At 45.7% G+C, this 23,845-nt stretch overlaps 1 protein-coding gene and 1 non-coding gene across 2 annotated transcripts; one reads left to right on the top strand and one right to left on the bottom strand.

Moving 5' to 3' along the window:
- Positions 1–850: 850 nt before the first annotated feature.
- On the bottom strand, positions 851–23,534 carry LOC129339772 (uncharacterized). The gene is made up of 17 exons (XM_054994355.1): positions 23,468–23,534; positions 22,420–22,547; positions 19,589–19,732; positions 17,986–18,060; positions 16,662–16,832; positions 16,191–16,287; positions 14,350–14,573; positions 12,304–12,457; positions 10,759–10,967; positions 9,019–9,136; positions 7,344–7,549; positions 7,119–7,236; positions 6,021–6,190; positions 4,992–5,089; positions 4,501–4,607; positions 2,373–2,450; positions 851–936 (listed from the first exon to the last, which is right to left on the bottom strand). Exons 1-17 carry the CDS (start codon positions 23,514–23,516, stop codon positions 851–853), a joined length of 2,232 nt encoding a protein of 743 aa, XP_054850330.1. The 5' UTR covers positions 23,517–23,534.
- TRNAA-UGC (transfer RNA alanine (anticodon UGC)) lies at positions 9,459–9,530 on the top strand. Its single transcript has one exon. It is a non-coding gene; the product is annotated as a tRNA-Ala (tRNA).
- Positions 23,535–23,845: the final 311 nt, after the last annotated feature.

The raw sequence follows: 23,845 nt of genomic DNA, 5'->3' as shown, positions 1-23,845 counted from the left end.
CCTTGTATACACAACAAAAAAAAATCATGCTGTCCTCTGACAAAAGGAGCTCTAACCCTTAAAAGCTCATCCTCTGGAAATCTAGTTGACCTTCAAGGTGCTACCTGACCCAAATCTTGCTCTTTTACTATCCCTCTGAAACATAAACTCCTGAAGTGCATTATTATGTCGATCTATTTTCAATCTGCAATTTTTTTCTTTGAGAGATTTGGCTTACTACTTTGATGCATTTATTAGGCATGCTACCATTGAAGTGTATAAAAAATTTTTTTAAAGCTTCATTGCCGTCAGCATGGAATAAGGAAAAGAATGGGAAGACCTTGGTTGACCTCCACCTGTTCCAGCCATGAAGCTAGCAGCAACTTTGGAGAATTTCATCAGTTTGGTGTAGTGGTTAAGAGTGGCAGGACTAATCTGGAGAACCAGGTTTGATTTCCCACTCCTCCGCTTGAAGCCAGCTGGGTGACCTTGAGTCAGTCACAGCTTCTCGGAGTTCTCTCAGCTGAGAGTGCTCTGAGAAGCTGCAACTTACCCAAGGTCACCCATCTCACAGGGTGATTGTCGCAAGAATAACATACTGTATAAACTGCTCTGAGTGGGTGTTAAGTTGTCCTGAAGGGCGGTATACAAATAGAATATTATTATTATTATTGTTATATTATTACTGTTATATTGTTATTGTATAAGCAGTTGTATTGGAAATGATGGTATCATCCAGATACAACAATCTCATTGAGACCTGGAGAAATGTACCCAGTTACAGTGCTTATTGGTACACCCCTTCTTTGGCCCATTAAAGACTCAGAATACAAAGAAAGTCTTGATTTTTTAAATTTTATTTTCTTTACTGTTAAGCAGTTATGTTTACTAATACTGCTAACCCAAACAGAGCCATGCCAAGGATGGGAAACCAGAACCTCATGGTTTCAGTTGCTCCTGAAAAAAAAATACACAATGACTGCATAACTGAAGCAAGGTTGTGCATGCAACGAACACTGAAGTTTTGCATTGAAGACTCCCCCAGTTCTATTACTACATGCCAGGGTCTGACTTTGGAAGTTTCATATTCTGCTTTATAAAAGACCTTTACAATGTTTGGCTCAAGCCAAAAGGCATGGCTAGTAGATGAAGAAACAGGAGCCTTGAGTGCAGGGTACATCATTGTGAAAGGCAGCAGTGTTGTATGTATATTTGAGACCCATAAGCTGTACACACCTCCCATGAAGACATCTTTCACCATTCATACCCCTTTCCTATTTCACACAGATGGCCTGCGCAGGTACTGCTGTCCACTGGGCCGGCAGACAAATAAAAGATACAATATTGGGGCTAGAAAATCTGGGCTGCGTTCTTCCCACTTTAGTACAGAACTGGATAAATACATGGAGGAACAAGCATCCCACACAGATAGCGCCAAACCGTCTATCCCAGGTCCTTTATAATAACAACAGTGTGCTTATATATCACTCTTCTGAACAGATTAGTGTCCACTCAGAGTGGTGAAAGAGGTCAGTGTTATTATTCTTACAATACAGCTTGGGAGCTGAGGCTAAGTGGACTGGCTCACCCAAGGCCACCTGCAGAGCTCATGGCAAAAGTGGGATTTGAACCAGCAGAGTGCTGATTGACTGCCCAACCACTTACTACAACAACAACTGCTTATATACTGGTCTTCTAGATGAATTAATGCCGAACTCAGAGGGTTGAACAAAGTCAATTATTATCCCCACAATGCAGCTGGGGCTGGAAGGAGTGGCTTACCCAAGGCCACCTGCTCAGCTGATGGCAATAGTCAAACTAGCAGAGTGCTGATTTGCAACCCAACCACTGAACCCATATGATTCAAATAAGGAAAAGCTCAAGACAGAAGCGAGATTCGAACAAGCAGAGGGCTGACTGGCAGCATTTTAATGAAAAGTATCTCCTACTTCCTTCTGAATTTCCAGGTTATTCTATCCCCCCCTCCACCCGCAAAACTCAACTATACTGTAATAAAAGGTGAATCTTCGTCTCTCTTTAAAATATACATTTATCGGTCTCTTCTCAAGCACTATCTGTAAAACAGAGCTGCAGAAAAGCCAAAACCAGAAAATAAGTTTGGAAGGTGTCCTGGCAAGACTATAAAAGCCAGATTGGGCAGCATTACCTAGTGGATGGATAGTATGGAAAATCAATCCACTCTTCCACAGCTTTCCCCCCCCAGCCACTTAACATAACCACTATGCTACAGCATAATCCGATCTTTTATTAGACACCTTCCACTTGTTTGCGATCTTCTTTGCAAGGGGATCGTTTAAGAACAGCTGCTTCCCTGGGCTGAAGAAACCGATCCTTACTGAAATGGCACCTCTTGGGGGAGGGTAAGGGCTCACCTGCCGAAATATGACCCGCCATCTGGAAGGAGATGTGTCCATCCATGGATCTTTCCTGCCGGTAAGCTGCAAGAGGGTCTCCAGAGGAAAGCAGTGAGGTTAACTTAAAATGTTAAGCAAACATTAACAATACCGTAGGCAGTTACTTCTCTGCGTCTCTAAAAATGTATCCTGTTGGCCTGCATTTTACATGCTGCAATGGGCCAAGCTACAAGTGACAAATGACACTTGAACAGCAAGTGTATTTCTTCCTGTTCACTTGCCCTCCACTCAATCCACTTGCCAGGCAAGTGTCTTTCGTCATGTGTAGCTTGGCCCAATGTTATAATTGGGTACAGAAAAGGTCATGTGACTGAGCCAGTGTGGTTTGGTGATTGCAGTCACAAATTAGAAAAGCAAGATTTCAGTCTAGTAACACCAGGGGCCATTTAGTAGAAAGAGAGCTGGGGGAACTCATTAGCATAACTGATTTGCATATGCCACACCCCCTGATTTCATAGAATCATAGAGTTGGAAGGGGCCATACAGACCATCTAGTCCAACCCCCTTCCCAGTGCAGGATCAGCCAGGATTTCACCTATCCTGGCTGTTTTGGACTCAACCCTGGCTATTCAGGGCTGAAATTGGGCCCAAAATGGCAAGAAGGGGCTGAAAATGGCCAAAAAGGGGCCCAAAATGGTCAGGATCGGGCCGCTGCTGAATGGGAGAGTGATCCACCACCTGTCAGAGGCCTGATCTGGACAGTTTCGGTCCCAATCCAGGCTGAAATGGGCCCCAAATGGCCAAGAGTCAGGTGGGCGGGGCCACCTGACATGTGACCTCTTTGGGGAACTGCCGGAACTGCGTTCCTGCGCATTCCCCCTTGAAATGAGCCTTGAGTAATACCTTAAAGACCAACCAGGATTCCAGGGTTTGAGCTCTTGAAAGCTCACGCCCTGGAAATCTAGTTGGTCTCTTTAGATCCTGAATCTTGCTCTTTCTCCTGTAGACCAAATCTTGCTTTTCTACTGTAGACCAAGATGGCTACTCACCTGAGACTAACAGAAAACTAGCATTCAGGTTCAAATCCTTACACTGCTACAATTTTGGCTGAGTTACCGTTAGGCTGACAGCAACTCACCTAATTTACTTCAGAAGGTCAGATAACCACAAGAAACGCCATTTTTAAAAGCATTATTTATATCCTTTTTGCTTCTCCAATGAAAGGGCTGAAAGTAGCATACAGCACCATTCTCCTCTCCTCCACTTTACCCTGGCCACCACGCTGTGAGGTCGGTTAGGCCGAGAGAATGACTGACCCCAGCTGCCTTTTGACCTTCAACACTAGAGTGGAGATTCAAACGTGAGCCTCCCCGACCCTAACGTAACACCATCCACCTGTAGTTCTGTCTTGGAGGTCAGTTGGGATAAAAATACATAGTCGGAAACCCACAACACAGGCTTTTCACTCGACTCCAGCAGGACCGTATTATTCATAAGGCTGACTAGGCCGAAGCCTAGGGGCCCCTCAGGGACTAGGGGCCCGTCATTTTTTTTTCTTAGGCACACCCCCACATAAATGACAATTGAGTCTCTTATATCACGTCTATTAATAAGATAATTAACTGCTTCCTTATTGAAGTGAAACAAATTATCCATAAATTATATATATTTTTAATATGTAAAAAGTTTTATTCACTTCAAAATATTACAGTATTGAACAACTATACCCCCAAAATGTGCTTTCCTGAAGAGGTCTACTTGCACAATAAAAATATTTTTTAAAAATTGTGAATAGAATTCTTGAGAAGGCGACCTCCAAAATGGATAAAGGGCTATGTACTGTGGTTTAGTACCTACTGTACCAGGGTCAGACTGTCAACTGGAGTGAGGTGAAAGATTGAAGTGCGGGAGGTGGCGTGAAATACCTGAAAGCCTAGAGTCCCGGCCATGGGTTAATACGGCCCTGCATGCCAGTTCACTAACTAGACACATTCCATTCATTCCCACAGGGTTACTTCATGCATCAACCACATAAGGAGGAAAAAACCCAACAGTGAACGAGAAGATAGCAGTCATCCCACCATGTTTGATTACATACTTCGTTTCAGGATCTACAAAGGACCTGAGGGATGTACAATTCTCTTACCTATAGCCCCAAGGGCATAGGGCACAGGAGTAACCACTCCCCCCAGGAGTCGTTGAGCCCACACTCCGAGTGTCTCGTTTAGGGGGTAATGGCAGCGCAGAGTCAGCCTAGAAGAAAAGAACACAAGTGGACCTCCTCAGCTACCTGCTCGACATAGCCCCAAACCATGAACCTGAATACAGCTGTGCACTAGAGGTTCTCATAGAAGCTCTGTCACTTGTGTCTATGCCAAGGAGAGTCATGCTGACATTAAATCAAGAGCCATCACTGCCTTTGGAACTGGTCCAGAGGGCATATGCCAAGTTCTCATCGTACCAACAGAATTCTTTTGGTGGTACTTTTTAAAAGGATGTGAGGCTGTTTTATTTTTCACTGTTAGGCTAAATGGGTCCGTTGTTAGCAACCTCAGACATCGGGAAAACAGGGTATAAATAAGGAGAGCTACAGTTCATATACATGAGGATAGATACAACCCATCTTTTAAGCCTTACCTATATTGGGAGTCCCTGGTAATAACCGGCTTTGCTTCTGGAATCATTTCTCTCTTGAAGGTCACTTCATTCTCATACACCAAGTAATTACCTTCAAACTGGGGGAAAAATCAAAAGCAATTCCACGTTTGGCTCTGTGGCTGGCTACCAAAGGGGCCAGTTCAGAACATGCATACATCTGCTTTATGCCAAGTCAGACCAAAAGCCAGTGTTGCCTGCTCTGGCTGGCAGCTGCTTTCCAGAGTCTCAATTACCCACCAACCAATCCTTTTTGACTGGCGGTATCAAGGACTGAAGGTGGGACTATGACCCATTTCGAAAGGTTCTGAATGTTTCCCTCCACTGCATTATGGCACAAGGACTTCCACCAGGCAATTATTTAAGTCCTCAACTCTTCAGTCATCTAGCCAATACTCTAGGGTACAAACCAAACTGAAGAACAGGTAACAAGGTTTTGATTCCAAGCTGGCAGATAACCACGTAAACTAGCAGATGATATCTCTCAGTTCCCTGGAACATGTCAGACAGGGGTTAACCTGTCTGGCATAGAAGGCAGAAGTTACATAGCTGCAGTTTAATGTCTGACACGGGTTAGCCTGTCAGTTATAGAAGGTAGGGAAGTTACATAGTTACAGTTTAGTTTTCTAGTGTAGGAAAAGGGAGGGGCAAGGAGTATATAGCCAGCACTGTTACAGTTAAACAGTCATTCTCGGCAATTGCCTTATGGTAGTTGGTTGTACTGTGATTCCTGAATTTTAAAAATCCATTTACTGAATCTGTCTCTGCCTGATCTGATCAGTGCAGATATTTTGGGGGAGATCCATGGAACAGAAACTGACAGAACAGCAACTTAGGAAGTGCCCCAAAATCAGAAAATGGGGTGGGGCTGAATGAAGATAGGCCCTGTGCCATAGGAAGTGTCCAGCTAACTGCCTCTATTCTGGAGTTGCCCATAAGCTCCTCCAGCTACCCTACCATCTTAATTCGCTTCTGCTCCCCCAGGATACTTAAGAAAGAAATCCTACCAACCCTTTTTGTTGTGCCACAGGTGGCTACTGGGAAAGAGAAGAGGGCTCTGGATTCATCTGCAGCCACCGGCCCACAGCTCTCGTCTCGTAGGTGGGTCCTCCTGGGGTCCAAAGCAGGTTTGGTGTCCAAACTGAGAACTGTGGCTGCTATAGTCCCATTGGGAAAACACACTGAGCCCAAAACAATAGCACATTAGTTATACTGAAACGGGATGCTGCCTCTTCCAGTTAAGACTATCAGTCTATCCAGCTTAATATTGTTTGCTAACTGCCCTCCAGGGCCTCTTGCAGAAAACAGTCATTCGCTACTGTCTAAGTGCCTTTAAGTGGATATCGTAACCAGGTGTTCCCCCACCAAGAGTCTCTCTGCATGAGACATCTGACACACGAAGAACACATGTGGGGAGATGCAATGGTAGCTGGGAAGTGTAGTTTCAAAAGAAAGAGCCGACGGCAGGGAAAAGGCTTTGCTATACACTGGAGCTGTGTGAAGGGGCTGTGAAATGCCAGAAGGGAAACTTCAGCCCATTATAACCTCTCCAGGTCCAAGCCCGGCTCTGGATGGCAGCTGTAGGCCATTTCTATTCCTCGCTGCCCTCTGGTTGCGATCCCACTCAGTTTTAGATTGAAGAGGTGAAATTGACAGAGCCTTTGTGGAGGCGAAGATGAAATTAACAAACCCTCTAAGGAGCGATCTCTGCCAGCTCTTTTTAAACTATGCTTCTCAGCAAACATTGAGTCTCCCTACACTTGACGAACACACGCCGAGACACCTCGTGTAGAGAGACTCCGAGTCACAGCTTCTTTCCTATACCCTTTGCGGGAGTATAGTATCGTTACTACCTCTGTAACTGCATTTACAACCAATGACAATTGCACCATAGTTGGCTGCCATAGAAATCACCCCTTATGCAGGCCAGTTCCTTTGCTTTCTGTAACAATCCCATACTCTTACACAATGACAGTTTTAAAGGCACTGGTTTCTCCAGCCCTCCCATTTGATTGGAGCCTTGTTCAAAGCCAAGACCTAGAGTACTTCTATCACATCCACAGGGGCTTCTATACTAACAGAACCTAAAATTCCCAGACGTTCACTTACCAACGAGTTTCCCAGTAGGGAAATGGCAAGAAATGGGAAAGGACACCATGATTGCTAAAGTCTTGTTATTCCTCAGATTGAAGTCCAGCCGAGCGGTCAGTCCTTGAAGGGAGATATCCTGCACAACACAGCCACGCACATTTGGGCAGCTACTGTTAAAAAAAAAGCTCCCCTCCCCCAAGTGCTAAGCCAAGACACCCGTTTAAACCCCAGGCCCACACCTACCTCATACACCAAGCCAGCTGCCAGGAGAGGGACGGATAAGTAGAAACGGCTGCCATCACTGTGTGCTGTATAGTTCTGGGACTCAGCAAGCTCAGCTGTCAGCCGCAGACCCCCGATATACGGGACCCAGTAGCGATCCAGACTGCCATGGGACATCGCCAAGCTGATCCTTCCTGACTCACAGAAGCCCTCAACGGTTGGAAGGACTTGCAGCATTGAGGGCATGGAAGGAAAGAGTTAGGAGATAGTTTCCTGCAATGTCTCGCAAAGAACCTTAGGGTTTATGAACTGCTTCTAAACCTGGATTGTGTCTATCTGTCAAAATTGCCACAAACTTTTTTTGCGGGCAGTAACTGCTGCTTTCATAATGTTATATTGAAAATGAAATCTTGCCCTCGAGTCATAGCTGAATTATGGCAACCCCCGGTGGGGTTTTCATGGCAAGAGACCAACAGAGGTGGTGACATCTATGATTATAACTAGAAGAGGCTGAAGACCATACCCCTGTTAATTGGGCAGCATTTTTTTAAAAAAAACATATGTGATCGGTAGAAGCGCGGGAGGAAGAATTTTCTCTCATACAAAAGGAATTTTCTAAAAACTCAACTTACATATTACAGGGGAAATCTATGAGCAGGCCCTCAATGGCATTAAAGAAAAAGGTGTTGCCTTTTCACACTATAGTGTATACCTTGTTAGCAGCTAGCAGAGATCAGAATTATTTCTATCAGGAAATCAACATAGGATTCAAGGCTTAATGTCCCTTCTTGTCCACACAGCTGCCCCAATTCAGCAGCTTTGTAAAATTAGGAATTTTTCTTGCAATACACACTTCGGATCAGAACTGTCTAGATGTTGGAATGTTACACTTTTTAAAATCATATATTTGTTGATGCCCTCTGCCTGGACTTGGCAGTAGAGAGCGCCATCGAGTCATAGTAGACTTATAGCAAATCCTGCTATATTCAAGGCAATAAACTTGCAGAGGTTTGCCATTTCCTGCCTCTGGACTTGGGGGATGGTATAGACATTATGGAAAAATGTCCTGCAGCATGCAACATACATACACAAAATGCAGATCCTATAAGAAGCTGAAAAAATTAGCACTGGATAAGATGCAGAATATGGCATTGTGCATCCAGCTTAGAAGAAACAAGTAATATTCATTCAAGCTTAAAAAGAAAGGTTGTGAACTCCAGAGATCTCCCATACACATTGTAGCTCAAGATGCACACTGGGTCAGCTTGAGTTAACATGGTTTATGCAAACCATGTTAGTAAATTATGTTCGTAAATTATGTTCATGCAAACCATGTTAGTAAATTATGTTCGTAAATTATGTTCATGCAAACCATGTTAGTAAATTATGTTCTCTTACGGATGGATTTTACTTCTGTACAGACCTTACAGTCAAGTAAAAAACTTTGTGGGAGGGACAGCCCTAGCCCTTCATAAAACGATGTCATCCAGCATCCTTGGTTCAGAAATCACTAGTTAACAAGGCATATAAACTGCCACTTAACAGCCGCGTGTCCAGCCCTACCAGGTTGATGTCAGGAATTCCAGAGAAGGCTAGCAAAAAGGTTGGACTAGCAGCAGATTATGCGGCATGGTCATAACACAATCAATTGCAGGACAGAGAAACGGCTCAGGAGTTTCTCAGCCTGAAGACTCACCAACATCAGGGACTTCGCATTCTATGACGGCAGGGTAGATCAGAGGTTTGTTCCTGGGGACCAGGCTGAGGGTGTAGATCAAGGGCAAAGTATATTTCCGGATGTTGTCGTACAGATACTGCAAGAAGAGAAGGCCCCAAGTCACGCCGAGCCCATATATTCACAATGGAAGCTGTGTTTTCAACTCAGAATTTCAAGTTTGCAGAGTTGCTCAGCATTTTACCCAAGGCCTTAAGTATTCTGCACCCCCACCCCTTTTTTTAATTTAACATCTGGCTTGATGAAGCGTAGTGGACAGCTCAAAACCTTGCACTCTGCTGTGCATCATACGGCTTCTGTTTTTGGATTTTGCTGTGGACCAATGTGTGCATTACAGGTCAGAATTAGAATCATCTTTCATTTTCTTGACCACTATTCAAAACAAAAAAAAACACAAGCAAGGGGATGTAGCTCAGTGGTAGAGCGCATGCTTTGCATGTATGAGGTCCTGGGTTCGATCCCCAGCATCTCCACTTTTGCTAGCATTTTCTACAATGCCCCGTTGTCTATTTAGCCATCGTTGCACATGGATTGATCGGTGAAAGTGGTGATTCTGTGCAGGGCTGTCTCTGAGCAAAGAATTACACCAGAGGCTGGACAAGTTGATGAGGCTGTTGCTGGCTGTGAGTCATTACAGCTGGATGGGACCTCTATGTTCACAGGCAGAATGCTTCTTGCAGTCCCATGCTGAGGAAGTGTCATCAAGTAAGGGTTAAAAACAGGATGCTGAACTAGATGGAATACTGGTCTGATCTAGCGGAGCAACTCTTGTGTAGACACAGCTTTGACACCCCAGTTGTGCAGACACATAACAGGAAGAACCTTTGCCTGCTTATAGTAGTTAGAAAACTGGTTGAGGATCTGGGAGGCTCAAATTCAGAAGTTTGCTGGGTCACCTTGTGCCAGTCACAGAGGCAGCCTACCCCACAGGGTTCTAATGAGGGCAGGAAGGGTTAACATAGTGCTTATTTCTTGTGGCCCCTTCTTACCCACCCAGGGTAAGGCTGCTCGCCACTTTGGGGCCAGGAAGCAATTTTCTCCAGGCCAGTTTGGGCAGGGATCCTGGAGATGTTTTGTCATCTTTTAGGCATGGAGCAGGGGTCACTGGGTGTTGGGGGGGGTAGTTGTGAATTTCCTGCACTGTGCAAGGGGCTGGACTAGATGAGCCTGGAGGACCCTTCCAATTCTATGATTCTCTGAAATGAAGGAAGGGAGAACAATGTTGCAAACTACTTTGGATTCCCTATTGGAAAGAAAATCAAGGTTTTTTTTTTAAAAAAAAAGTGTTCCCAGATTGTTAGAAGACTTAAAGAATGATTTCAGTTTGACAAACTGTTTATTTCAGGAGATTCCCCTTTGAATGAGCAGGATTGGCATCCAGTAGAACTTTAAAGACCAGCAAGGTTTTCAGGGTGTAATCTTTCGAGAGTTAAAATTCTCTTCAACAGAAATCTGACAAAGGGAGCTGCTGAAAGCTTATGCCCTGGAAACCTTGCAGGTCTTCAAAGTGCTACAGGACTGCTGTTCTACTGCAGACCAGACCAACATGGCTACCCACAGTAAACTACTTCCTGAATGAGAGGCTGCATATAGCAGGAAGCCCCCAACCCTTCACTAAGTATGAGTAGGAGATTCCCTCTGCTGCCACCCCCAGGGGTGCAGACGTCACCCCGCTGAGCTGCCTACAGGCCCCACTTTTACCTCTTGCTCTACCAGAGGATCCTCAAAAGGAACCGTCAGAGTGAAGGCCCTGGTGTTGTTGGGATGGGGAACTTCGGCCAGGTTGCAGCCGCGACCCCGCAGCTCTTCAGGAGTCAAGGGCTTGCCACCGATAGCAATGGTCACCAGCGCCACGTCAGGGAGGAAGTTGCCCAAGCTGACGTCGAAGTAGCCTTTCTCTGGGATGGTATCTGGAAAGGAGGAGCCACACCTTGGAGAGGAGCTGCCAGAGCAGACAGGCATTGCTAGAAGTCATTCCCAACTACAGCAGTTACTTTTCCTCTGAATGGCAGCAGCTTCAGCACTTTCCAGAAGCACTGAAAGGGCTTTTAGAGCAGCTTGTAGCCCTGATCTGCAAGATCATATTTTAGTATCACCCCTGAGTCTATGAGCCTCTCTACATGAGACATTATACACGATAATGCACGTGTGTAGGGAAATGCAATGCTAGCCGGGAAGCATAGTTTAAAAAGACAGAGCCAAAGGCTCTGTCAATTTCAACCTCTCTATAGAGCTGGCAAAGATTGCTCCTCAGAGAGTTTGTTAATTTCCTCTTCACATCCCCAAAGGCTCTGTCAATTTCACCCCTCCTTGGGGGAGGCAAAGAAGAAATTAACAAACCCTCTGAGGAATGATCTCCACCAGCTCTGTCTTTTTAAACTACCCTCCTGTAGAGAGGTGAACTTGACAAGAGTCTTTGGCTCTTGTCTTTTTAAACTATGTTTCCCGGTTAATATTGCGTCTCTCTACACTTGAGCGTTCTCATCGAAGGTGTATCATGTAGACAGACTCATGTCTTCTGCATAGCAGTTCGAAGCTCACAGTGTGGCTTCCTAACTCCATTTTTTTCATCATGGAACTTCTGGGGGCACACAAGTCCTCTCCCATGGAGACACTAACCAGGCCCACTTAAATTCAGTAATGTGGCAGTGTAAGGTGCCCCCCAGCCATGCCACAGGACCTGATCACCAGGATACTTCCCCCTCCTACATGGCAACTTCCTGTAAAGATGTGAGCCCCTTGTGGTAAACACATACAAGAGGAAAGATCAGCAATCCTCCTCTGCCAGACTTCCAAGAGCAAATTATTCAGTGCCAGCAGGGAAAGGTCAGCCGTTGCCGAACCTTAGTTGCCTCCATTTCACCAGCATCTCTCCCCACCAATCTGGTTAGCTGGCAACCTTTGTCAGATCTGGAATGGCCTGTATAGAATCTCCAGGCAAAAAAGGAGGTGGACAGCTCATTATAACCGCTGGAGAATTTCCTGGTGAGCCAATGGCTCCTCATGTCCCACCTTGGACTGGCCCAGCTCAGGGTAGACGGGCCATGCACGGCCCGGGAAAGGCAGATCCCAACTCAGACGAGCCACTGTGCAGATCAGTCTAGCAGACAGACCCCCCAGATGAGCAAGGGGCAAGGTGGGCTGACTCTCCCTCCTTTTCTCCCTCCTTTGTGGGGGCAGGACCTTTACGCAGAGCAGTTTTTTCTTCCCAGTTTTCCCTTCCCAGTCAAGACTCAATACGCTTACGGTTGATGAACACGGGCGTGTGAGGGGCAAAGGGCGTGCGGATGGCCTTCAGGCTGCGGTGGCGCGTCCGGTCACTCGCGTCTCCTTGCCACCTGCGGTCCAGCAGCAGCTTAATGCTGTACGTCGTGCCATAGTGGTTGTCAATCACATCACTCTACAATCAGAAGAGGCGGCAGCAATAGCATCCCAATGCAGGCATGCCTAGAAACTGTTTCTAGGGGGAATTCATCTTGGTTCACCACCTCCCACCTCAGCACATTTGTTCTCTTACCCATGTTCTCCTATTCTTGCAACTTGGGTTCCGGAGAGGGAATAGGGAAGAATGGAGCTATGCCTACTGTAACAATCTGAGCTTTTGTTTTCGTGTCTCCAGGAATAAAACTCAGGCATGGCTAGAGACAAGCTTTTTGGCAACAGCCCAAGGCTGGAAGCCAAGGGCAAGCCAGCCTACTGGGGAACATCTCAAGATGGCTATGGTTATTGGTTGTATTTTTCTATTGCCATGTCATTTAGGGTCCCCTCAGAGAGAACAGCAATGAACATATAGGCACATTGTGTTTGAAACAAAGAGCAGAACCACAAGTGACAAAAGGCACAGATTGGACACTAGTCAGCTTCCCTCAAGTTTTGATGGGAAATGTAGGCATCCTGGTCTCGCAGCTTCGCTCTCTGACTGCTGTCCAATGGACTTTTCAACTGTCACTTGTCCAACATTCCGCCAAGCTGCCTACATTTCCCATCAAAACTTGAGGGAAGCTGACAAGTGTCCAATCTGTGCCTTTTGTCACTTGTGGTTCTGCACAAAGTCTATCAAATGTTCTGTGGTGCTCAGTATATATGAAAATATGCAGCTAAAATGGATGTGCCTGAGTTGCGAACCTGTTCAATCATATATCTTCTTTCACAGACCCAATCAGAGGTTGCTCCCTTTAGGAACAGAATATATGAACAGATCAGGGCCGTTTCCACACTACTCACCTTCTTCCGGAACGGGGCGCAATGTCACGAAAAAACTGCAGAAGATAGCGTCTTCTCATGCGAGTTTTGCATGATGTTGCACAAAACAACGCTATCTTCCACGGTTTTTTCGTGACGTTGAGCCCCGTTCCAGAAGAAGGTGAGTAGAGATGGCATTGCAGGGGACAAAGTGGGGGGGAGAAATCATTCCTTTTCTGAAGTCTTAAGAAGTGTGTGGTTGGATACATGCTAATATTTTGTTACAGTTTTTTCTTCTTACAAACAAACAAGTCAGTACATAGATTCTGGTAGTTTAAGAGTTTAGTATCACTGAAGGTACCAATATAACACCTGCCTGACTCAAGCAGCTCCATATAGCTTGCCAAAAACATTGCAACCATGTTTAAATTTATTACATTGTTTATCGTATATTTTGTTAATGCTAGGACATTTTAGAGGTCTCTCATTCATAAGGTCGCCATAGGTTGGACAGCACATAACACACACATTATATATACTACACTGTTTATATTGCCTTGTTCTCCAGTTTTGGAATCTGGTTTTATTGCTTTGATTGCACTGCACTGTTTTTACTGCATCGTTTTAATCGAGTAACCTGCCTTGAATCTTAGTGATAAAACCAGACTTTAAGTGAAGCAAATAAATACGTTTTTATACCACTGTGGCAGTCTGAGGCACAAATCAAGCAAAGAGGAGTGCATCCCCTCCCAGGCCGATTCCGCACGGCTTACCTGAAGCTGGAACGTTGCAGGACGTTGCGAAACATGCCGGCAAAAATGCGAAAGATTGCGTTTTCTCGTGCAAGTTTTGCACAATGTCGCGCAAAACTCATGCAAGAAAACGCAACCTTCCGCGGTTTTGCCGGCATGTTCCGCAACGTCCCGGCTTCAGGTAAGCCGTGCGGAATCGCCCCAAATCAAGGGAGTTCAGTAACAGGCTGGATCCAAAAGAAAGAGAGAGAGAGAGGTGGAGGCAACTTGTCTGTGCCATCTTCCTCGAGAGGCTACAATTGTTATTCCTGACCAACCCCAAGGCATTCTAGATAACAGTCCCCCAGCTCACACTGACCTCTGTGAGCCCTCCAGGGGCCCCAATGGGTACAGAGATGCTGATGAAATTGGCATCTGTCAGGAAGATGTATCTATTCCTCACAACAGTGGCTGCATCAATCACGCGCCCATCCAGGCCCATCTCAATGGCTTCATCTCGATACTGGTCTGGGAACTTTACCAGGGAGGGCAGGATCCGTGGAGTCACCCAGCTCAGTGTTGAGGCCGTGAAAACCGGAGGGTCTGCAGGAGAAAGGGACAGTTTTGGACACATTCAGAGCCATCTTCTCCACCTGAAGGTTGAACAACCTTTTGTTAATTTACGTGAGTTTGAACATTTTTTTATATTATAGTTATTTAAATGGTTGTGTTAGCCACTGTACATTTTGATGAGACGATGCAATTTTTTAAAAGTGCTTAATAGGGAAGACAGCAACAGTTTTAAGAATGTATGAATGTTAAATCAATTAACTTCACTTTAGAGGTGTTTTAAAAACGCACAGTTTTAAGCCATCACTTCTGGGGCTGTGTTCACAGTAATGGAGTTGCTTCAAACTGGTGACCACAAAGTTCATTTATTTTATTGGATTTCTATCCCACTCTCCCCGCAAGTGGCTCAGGGTGGGTTACCACAATAAAAATGTAAGTTACATTTAAAACATGGATAAAGCAGCAAAAGTTCCATTAACTTCTCCCCCAGACAGCGGCTTTGCAGCCCAACTCCTACCAGTAAAACACAGAGGGGTGGGTAAAAGAGGGGAACAGGCCTTTCTAATCAGGCTATAACTCATATGGGGGGGGGGCAGATGATCAGCTGTAACTAATATAAGGGGGCCAGATGGTCATATGGCCCCTCTGCCAGGAGGCTGCTTGGAAGCCTTCCAGGCGACTACTGATCTGGCCTGATCAGTTAGTGCAAGAAGCTAGCACAGACTGTAGCTTATAAGAAGTTTGGGAAAATACAGAGAGAGAGAAGAGCTAACAAAAGCTTGGGGAAGCTAATGCTTTTCACGGTAGAACTGTACAAATTAGGTACCACTGGTAATAATAACAACAACAACATTCGATTTCTATACTGCCCTTCAGGACAACTTAATGGCCATCCAGAGCAGTTTACAAAGAGTGTTGTTATTATCTTCACGACAATCACTCTGCAAGGTTGGTGAGGGCTGAGCTGGCTTCAAGTGGAGGAGTGGGGAATCAAACCTGGTTCTCCAGATTAGAGTCCTGCCGTTCTTAACCACTGCACCAAACTGATGATCAGCCAGGAAGATTGCATTCCATAGAGGAAGAGCCACCACTAAAAAAGGCAGCTTCCCAAGGGCTCTTTTCTCATTTTTTTAAGATGGAGGTGCATGGAACAGGGCAAACATTCTTGATTGTTTTAGGGCACTTTTTGTTGAATTTTCAGTTGGGTACCAGAAGACCAATATAAAGAAACTGTGCCTAGTATTATAGTATTCTGTACAAACAAGAAATTTGTTATGGGGTACAAGAATGTGAGTGCAACACACACACACACACACACACACACACACACACACACACACACACACACACACACACCTCTCTCTCTCTCTCTCTCTCTCTCTCTCTCTCCCCATTAAAAAACAAAACACTGGGCAGGTCTCGGAAGTGGGGAAATCATTATTCCCAATGTCTAAGGGGCATGTTTTAGGGACCTGCATGGATCCTGACCTCCCCACGACAACATGGCTTCTACACAACATGACTACAGTATTTCTCCACAATGGTACACAGTTGTTTAGTCACACCACTTGTACATCATCCTCATGTCCAAGTGTCAAGAAGTTCCACGGGCAGTACTGCCAGCTTTAGTTTCCCGAACCAAAGACTCACTGATGGGACAAGCAACCGCCGTGTCCACCATCAGGATCATCCAGGCCTGCTTGTAGAAGACAGTCGCTCGCGCCACCTCCACTTCCAGGCCCTGCACCTACAGAAGAAGCACAGTTAGCTCGAGTACTCAGATGGAACCATTCAGGGCCAGATGTACCACAAGGAACAGTATTTTAAGCTCCTATGCAAGGCAAAATATGGCACTGTGGATTCAACTAGTCCTCCTTGAATCAAAGCCACCCAGGAGCTATCAACACTCCTTCCACCCATTGTCCAATATCTTTAGGCAAGTATGGGGCCATTCCAGACAATGTGTTCGGCATCATCTAGCACAGTTCTTCTTGCAGATCTTTTCCTTGGGACACCACTGGACTCCCTTCCGCAGTCGACAAGCCATCTTCCTCCCAGCGCCAGCCACCAACCCGTTCTCCATCTACTAGCCATATGCCATCACTCCTCCCCACTCCTTACCATGGAAACTTCTGTTTGCAGCGTGCGGTAGGGTGTGCGGAAGAGCACGCGGGTCGCTGTGGTGTTGACCCCATAGCCCAAGGCATGGGCCTGGGTGGCCATCATGTTCTGCACGGAGCTGTTCTGGAAGTGGAAGACCACTTGCCACACTTGGTTCATAGCCCCTTGGGCCTGGAAAGGAACAGTGCGGTGTAGTGGTTAGAGTGTCAGGATGATGATCTGGAAGACCAATATTTGTATCTCCACGGACGTTTGCTGGGTGACCTTGGTCCCGTCACCCATTCTCAGTCTAGCCTACTCCCACAGGGTTGTTGTGAGGACAGAACAGAGGAGAAGAAAAGGAAGCAAGCCATTTTGGGTCCCCAGTGGGAAGAAAGGCAGCAAATATGAATACTAAAAGGGGCAGAAGCCACTTCTTTCCCAAAGCACACATTAAGACTGAGAGCCAGTGTGACACAGTGGAGGTGGAAAATGCCCTCAAGTCATAGCTGACTTATGACAACCCTTGGTGGAGTTTTCATGGCACGAGACCAACAGAAGTGGCTTGCCATTGCCTGCCCCTGCAATCCTGGTCTTCCTTGGAGGTCTCCCATCCAATTACTAACCAAGGCCAACCCTGCTTAGCTTCTAAGGTCTGATGAGATCAAGCTCACCTGGGCTATGCAGGTCAAAGAATGACACAGTGGTTCACAGTCTAAATCAAAACAGTGCTGGGGGGAAGAGTTATTCCCATGTTTTGCTGCTCCATGTGCACAGGACACTCTCCATGGAGCAGCAAGTGACAGCTCATGCAGTTTCAGTTTGTAGTAGGGCTAGGTTAGGAAGCCTTTAACTTTCTAACCTCTGTTCCGTTTTGTTATTCAGAACTAGGCTTTTTGCTTTTCATTAGCACTTCAAAAGGGCACTCCTTCCCCTCTTTTTAAACGGTATGTCTTTTCTCCTTTGAGTAGCTACAAAGTGGAGAGTCTGGTTTTAACAGAGTGGAAGTTGAAGGGTTAAACACTATCTCCCATGCACAGCCCCAAGACTAGTCGAGGCTGCCTAAGTCTGCAGATGTGACCTTCCTCTTTCCCATCTATCTGAGTGCTCAGGGTCATCTACCTCACAAGGCTGGTGCAAGGATAAAATGGAGGAGAATCAAGGATGGGGACTGAGAAAGGGTAGGAGAAAAATAAGAGAAGCCAGCCATTTGCCTATAGCAGACAGCACAGAGTGGCACCAGCTGATTATCTGCAGCCATATAGAGTTCCTCTAACCCTCTCCTTCCTATTTCCCTTGTGATTTCTCTTATTCCAGCATATTTCACTGCCTCCCAAGTCCTTACCACCGGCCACGCAGCAACCCAGTCTTCATTCAGGGCTTCACTTGCTATTCCTGGGACTGCACGCCGGACGGATACCTGAAACGGAAACTCCAGGTCAGCTGATTCAACATCTTCCTGCAAGTTTCCAACCCCATGCTGGAAATGTTCAACCCCATGCTGGAAGCAATATCTCCCTGCAAATTTCCAATCCCATGTCAGCTAACACATTTAACCAAGTGGTCTTTCAGAACTGCAGTGGGGTGATCGGCTCTTCAAGATAGTGGTTTGCAGGGCAGAATGAAGATTTGCCAAAAGCTTACTAAGCCTCCTCACCAATAATCCCACACAACCAAGTCGATGCCATCTACCAGTCAGGGCTTCAGTTATGGAGCATGTGCAACAAGACATAGCATTCACACACAAAGCTGCCTTACACAGAATCAGACCATTGGTCCATCAAGGTCACTACTGTCTACTCAGATGGACACATGATCCCTCCAGGATCTCAGACAGAGGTCTTCCACATCACCTTTTAACTAGAGATGCCAGGGATTGAACCTCAGACCTTCTGCATGCAAAGCAGAGGCACTTCCACTGAGCCACAGCCCTTCCAAGTATGTTTGTTATTGACAAAACCACAAATGGAAGCCATCTTACTATTTAAGCATTGCTTTGCCTTGCAAACAGGAATGGGTCGATGCCTTGTCCGTGCCATGATTCAAATTAGGGTTATTTTTTATTTGTATTGTGAAAAAGTTAAAAGATAGAGCAAACGAAGGAAAGTAAAACATAACAAAAACAACTACAAAGAGCCAACAATGGCCTACATATCAATCTACTAAGTAAAAAAAAAAGTAAAAAGCATATTAAACATATTATTAATCCATTACAGTTTTTCGCCTACAACACTTCCTCCTTTATTTATCAATCAGCTTGTGGTCTAATTAATCTTTTTTCTGTGTCTCATCTTGATATCTCAGGTCCTTATTCTTAAAAATCAAAACTACAAATCATTAATTCATTTTTCTTTGTCTCTCGCAGATAGTCCATAAAGGGTTTCCAATTTGCCGTGCGTATAGAGAGTGTTTTGTCTCTGATTAACACTGTAAGTTTGGCCATCTCAGCTAACTCCATCATCTTTCCTGTCCAATCGTCCAATAAAGATAGATCCTTGCACTTTCATTTTTGAGCATATAAGAGCGTGCTGCTGTAGCTATATATAAAATTAAAATACTATTCTCTTTTTCCAATTTGTTATCCATAATCCCCAACAAATATGATTCAGTTTAGAGAGGGTCGTTAGATGCCCAACAGCTTTACTGGAGGCTGCATCCAAGCTGCCAATTGGCTGTCTCGGAGTATGACATGCAAGAGCTGCTTGCTGCAGGTTATAGAATGGGGTGAAGGTGGTGGGGGATAGAGGGCCTCCCTTGTGACCTATTCTGCATGATCACGTGCTTTCCTCCCTCTTCAACAAAGCCCCCTTTTAATATCTGCATGCAAAGCACCACCATTTTTATAGGCGGAAGTTGATTGCAAGTTTCCTGTTCAACCCAAATGAACACGGACTAAAAGGCCCCTTCAGTGCCCAGGAGTACATCGGTCCCACCCCCGGTCAGCTCACCTCCATATAGTTTTCTTCACAGACAATCTCCCTGGGGCTCCATGGGGCATCAAGGGGACAGTTCATGGACACATCATAAGCCACAGTCAGGTTTGCGGGACTGGTTATTTCCACCTGAAGCTTCAGACTGAATTCCTGGTCAAACTGGAGAGAAAGAATACTTAAAATTTTCTCATTCTGAAATGCTTGTTTACTTCATTTATACTCCACCTTTCTCCCCAATGGAGGCCCAAAGAGGCATACATTACCCTCCCCTATTCTTTTTTATCTTCACAACAACCCTGTAAGGCAGAGTGTCTCTACACATGATGCTTTGGCGTGTGTTCGTCAAGTGCAGGGAGATGCAATGTTCGTTGGGAAGCGTGGTTTAAAAAGATGAGCTGGCCTCAGAGGGTTTGTTAATTTCATCTTTGCCTCCCCAGAGGCTCTTGTCAATTTCACCTCTCCAGTCTAAAACCGTGTGGGATCGGAACCAGAAGGCAGCGAGGAAGGGAAACCGGCTGGAGCTGCTTAGCTGCTCTCTAAGTCCAGGCTTGGACTTAGAGAGGTTATAATGGGCTGCAGTTTCCCTTCTGGCATTTCACAGCCCCTTCACACAGCTCCAATGCAAGCAAAGCCTTTGCCCTGCCACCGGATTTGTCTTTTTAAACTACCCCTCCCGGCTACCATTGCATCTCCTGACACGTGTTCTTCAGATGTCTCACGTAGACAGACTCATAGATTCGGTTCAGAATACGTGACTGGCCCTGTCTCCCAGCAAGCTTCCGTGGCAGAATGGGGATTCAAACCTGGGGCTCCCAGATCTTAGGCCATCACTCTAACCACTATACCACATTGCTTTGCTCAAAGCCTTTTGTTGCACTAAAAAATTGTGTCCTATGGTACCTTAAAGCAGGTGGCTCTCAAACTCTGAACTGGAACCTGCTTCAAGACTTACAGTACTTTCTGGGACCCACATGCAAAATAAGGATGTTGCCATCATACTCTCCATCATTGTAGGGACCCATTTTTACTCACATTTAGTATCGCTAAGAACAGCATTGCTGGGCAAGAGGTCATGTTTTACATATTACACAGAGGCAACCCTAAATATGCCATTGAGCCTCATCTCCCACACCTTCTCCTGTCTTGGCCATGCAACCAACTTTCAAGAAAAATCACTCTATACCAAGTCGGAGAACTGCTGTTTGTGAACTTCAGCAAGTCCTAGTCCTTCAGAATTCTCTCACAAAAATGAGGCTTCCTCAGGAACAAGCCTGCCAAAGAAGAGGGCATGACCCTCCCAGGGATTACAATCAAAAACTGGAGCGTTTGGTGTAGTGGTTAAGAGCACAGGACTCTAATCTGGAGAACCAGGTTTGATTCCCCACTCCTCCACTTGAAGCCAGCTGGGTGACCTTAGGTCAGTCACAGCTTCTAGGAGCTCTCTCAGCCCCACCCACCTCACAGGGTGATTGTTGTTGTGGGGATAATAATGACATACTTTGTAAACCACTCTGAGAGTTAAGTTGTCCTGAAGGGTGGTATATAAATTGAATATCATCATCATCATCATCATCATCAAAATATAAACAATACACACACAAATCTTTTAGTCACAACCATAATGAAAGTGCGACAGGCATATAGTGTAATAAATAGTGAATAAACAATACAATAAATAGATTACAAACATATTTCTGAACAAGATTCTAAACTCTGCACGGTGGCACTTTCACAAGGGCATGTTCTGGATCACTTAAAACAGATTAGCTGTGTATTGTCGAAGGCTTTCACGGCTGGAGAACGATGGTTGTTGGGGGTTTTCCGGGCTGTATTGCCGTGGTCTTGGCATTGTAGTTCCTGACGTTTCGCCAGCAGCTGTGGCTGGCATCTTCAGAGGTGTAGCACCAAAAGACAGAGATCTCTCAGTGTCACAGTGTGGAAAAGATGTAGGTCATTTGTATCTACTCAGGAGGGGTGGGGTTGAGCTGAGTCATCCTGTAAGAGTTTCCCAGGGTGTGGAATGCTAATGGCGGGAGGCTTCACTGTAACCTGAGGAGGTTCTTTTGCATATGGATTGGTGCTTGATGTGCTAATCTTCTCTGCAGGGCTATTGTCGGGTGTGGAGTGTTTTGTTGGCCTGGTGTTTTTCAGAACTGGAGCCCATGCTCTGTTCATTCTTAAGGTTTCTTCTTTCATGTTGAAGTTTTGCTTATGCTTGTGAATTTCAATGGCTTCCCTGTGCAGTCTGACAAAGTAGTTGGAAGTGTTGTCCAGTATTTTGGTGGACAACACTTCCAACTACTTTGTCAGACTGCACAGGGAAGCCATTGAAATTCACAAGCATAAGCAAAACTTCAACAGGAAAGAAGAAACCTTAAGAATGAACAGAGCATGGGCTCCAGTTCTGAAAAACACCAGGCCAACAAAACACTCCACACCCGACAATAGCCCTGCAGAGAAGATTAGCACATCAAGCACCAATCCATATGCAAAAGAACCTCCTCAGGTTACAGTGAAGCCTCCCGCCATTAGCATTCCACACCCTGGGAAACTCTTACAGGATGACTCAGCTCAACCCCACCCCTCCTGAGTAGATACAAATGACCTACATCTTTTCCACACTGTGACACTGAGAGATCTCTGTCTTTTGGTGCTACACCTCTGAAGATGCCAGCCACAGCTGCTGGCGAAACGTCAGGAACTACAATGCCAAGATTAGCTGTGCCTTAAAGGATGGAAGCCTCAGTAAGCACTTTGGCCTTGTAAATTTCAACACACCACAGAGCCTCAAGGACCCCAGGAAACAAGTATCTCACAAAGCAACACCTGCAAGGCATGGGGCTTACCAAATTCTGGACAGAACACGCCAGGAAAGATACTCTGATCTCAGGGTTGCCATACAGATCGGTGGAACTTGTGAAACCACACTGGGAGGCGATCTGATCGGTAATAGGGATGTATTGGCCAAGATTGTCTAGGGAAAAAACCAAAGCGCAGCAGATCAATCTTTGGCAGCCTGACCTCAAATGGCTGAGTGGTTGGCACTGTTCTATTTCCGTTAGTGAATAGTAATCCCATACTTCTGCCAAGGACCTCAGAGCAGCTTACATGGTTCTCCTTGCCCTACTTCAGCCACACAACAACTCTGAGAAGCAGTTAGGCTGAGAGCAAGTGATCCCCCTGGAGTCCCCCCGCCCCAGCAAGTTTCATAGCCAAGTCAGGATCCGAACTCCCACAGCCTAGCTCGATACTGCATTGCACAGGCTCTCAAATCTCTGGTGCCCTCTGTCAGCCAGCGTTTCTCATGCAACGTTCCTATCAGGTTCCAGAAAACAGGCATCCAGGCTTGAAGGGCAACAGCCCAGCAGCATCCAGCATTTCGCAAAATCAGTGGTGCAAAGATGGCTTATAAAATAGATTTGCCAAAGCAAGCTTGCGCTCTCGTGTCTGTTCCTGACCCACTGATTCAATGCAGCACTGGATCACTAGGCAAGCTCCAGCATATTTTTATGCTATGTACTCCCCCTGAGAAGTATCATCTTCATCAGGGCTTTTTTTCTGGGGAAAGAGGTGGTGGCACTCCATGGGTTGCCCTCGGAGAAAATGGTCACATGGGCAGTGGCCCCGCCCCCTGATCTCCAGACAGAGAGGAGTTTGGAGGGGATCTCCACTGGCGTGGAGGGCAATCAAGAGGTTCCGGAACTCCGTTTTCCTGCGTTCCCCCTGAACAAAGTCCCTGATTTTCATAGATTTACTAGGATTTTTCCCCCCACAGGATTTTTTTTTAAAAAATGCATCTAAACATGCATGGAGCACTTCTCTGCCCCTTGCTGTAGTTTCTACAGGCCTTGGATTAGACATAAGGTTGAAGAGCTGATCTACCCCAATACTTACTGAAGACCCCGTAACGCCACACGTTCTGGCCTACCACAGCTTTATCCATCCATATCCAAAAGTAGCGCCCTCGGCATTCAGTTCGCACAGCACCTTCCAAAGAAAGACTTCCCATTAAGGAGAGGTTAGTTCGCAGTACTCTGTGCCAATAAGGCCTCCTCCTGCCCTTCTTTCTTGTTCATTGGGTAAATTTAAACAGGAGTCCTGGGGCACTTTAAAGGATGGTAGGAGCTCATAGTGCAGTGGGAGGAGGGAGTCATGAATACAGTCCAATTCCATGTAAGTCTGACATAATCTGTTGAAGAATTGTGGGGAATTTGGGGGGCTACAGTAAAGGAACTTCAAAAAGAGGCTTTCAAATGAGAAACTCTGGTCTTA

Source organism: Eublepharis macularius, chromosome 12, assembly GCF_028583425.1.
Source record: "Eublepharis macularius isolate TG4126 chromosome 12, MPM_Emac_v1.0, whole genome shotgun sequence".
In the NCBI taxonomy this organism is placed as follows: domain Eukaryota; kingdom Metazoa; phylum Chordata; class Lepidosauria; order Squamata; family Eublepharidae; genus Eublepharis; species Eublepharis macularius.
This window is presented reverse-complemented; position numbering and strand designations above follow the sequence as displayed.

What these genes read in the sequence shown, in the direction of transcription:
- LOC129339772 (XM_054994355.1), bottom strand. Translation starts at nt 23,516, where the DNA reads ATGGATAAAGCTGTGGTAGGCCAGAACGTGTGGCGTTACGGGGTCTTC. An exon ending in TGCAAACAGAAGTTTCCATG is followed by an intron (nt 16,288 to 16,661) that starts GTAAGGAGTGGG and finishes CTTCTTCTGTAG; the next exon opens with GTGCAGGGCCTGGAAGTGGA. An exon ending in ATGCGAAGTCCCTGATGTTG is followed by an intron (nt 7,550 to 9,018) that starts GTGAGTCTTCAG and finishes CAATGCTGCAAG; the next exon opens with TCCTTCCAACCGTTGAGGGC.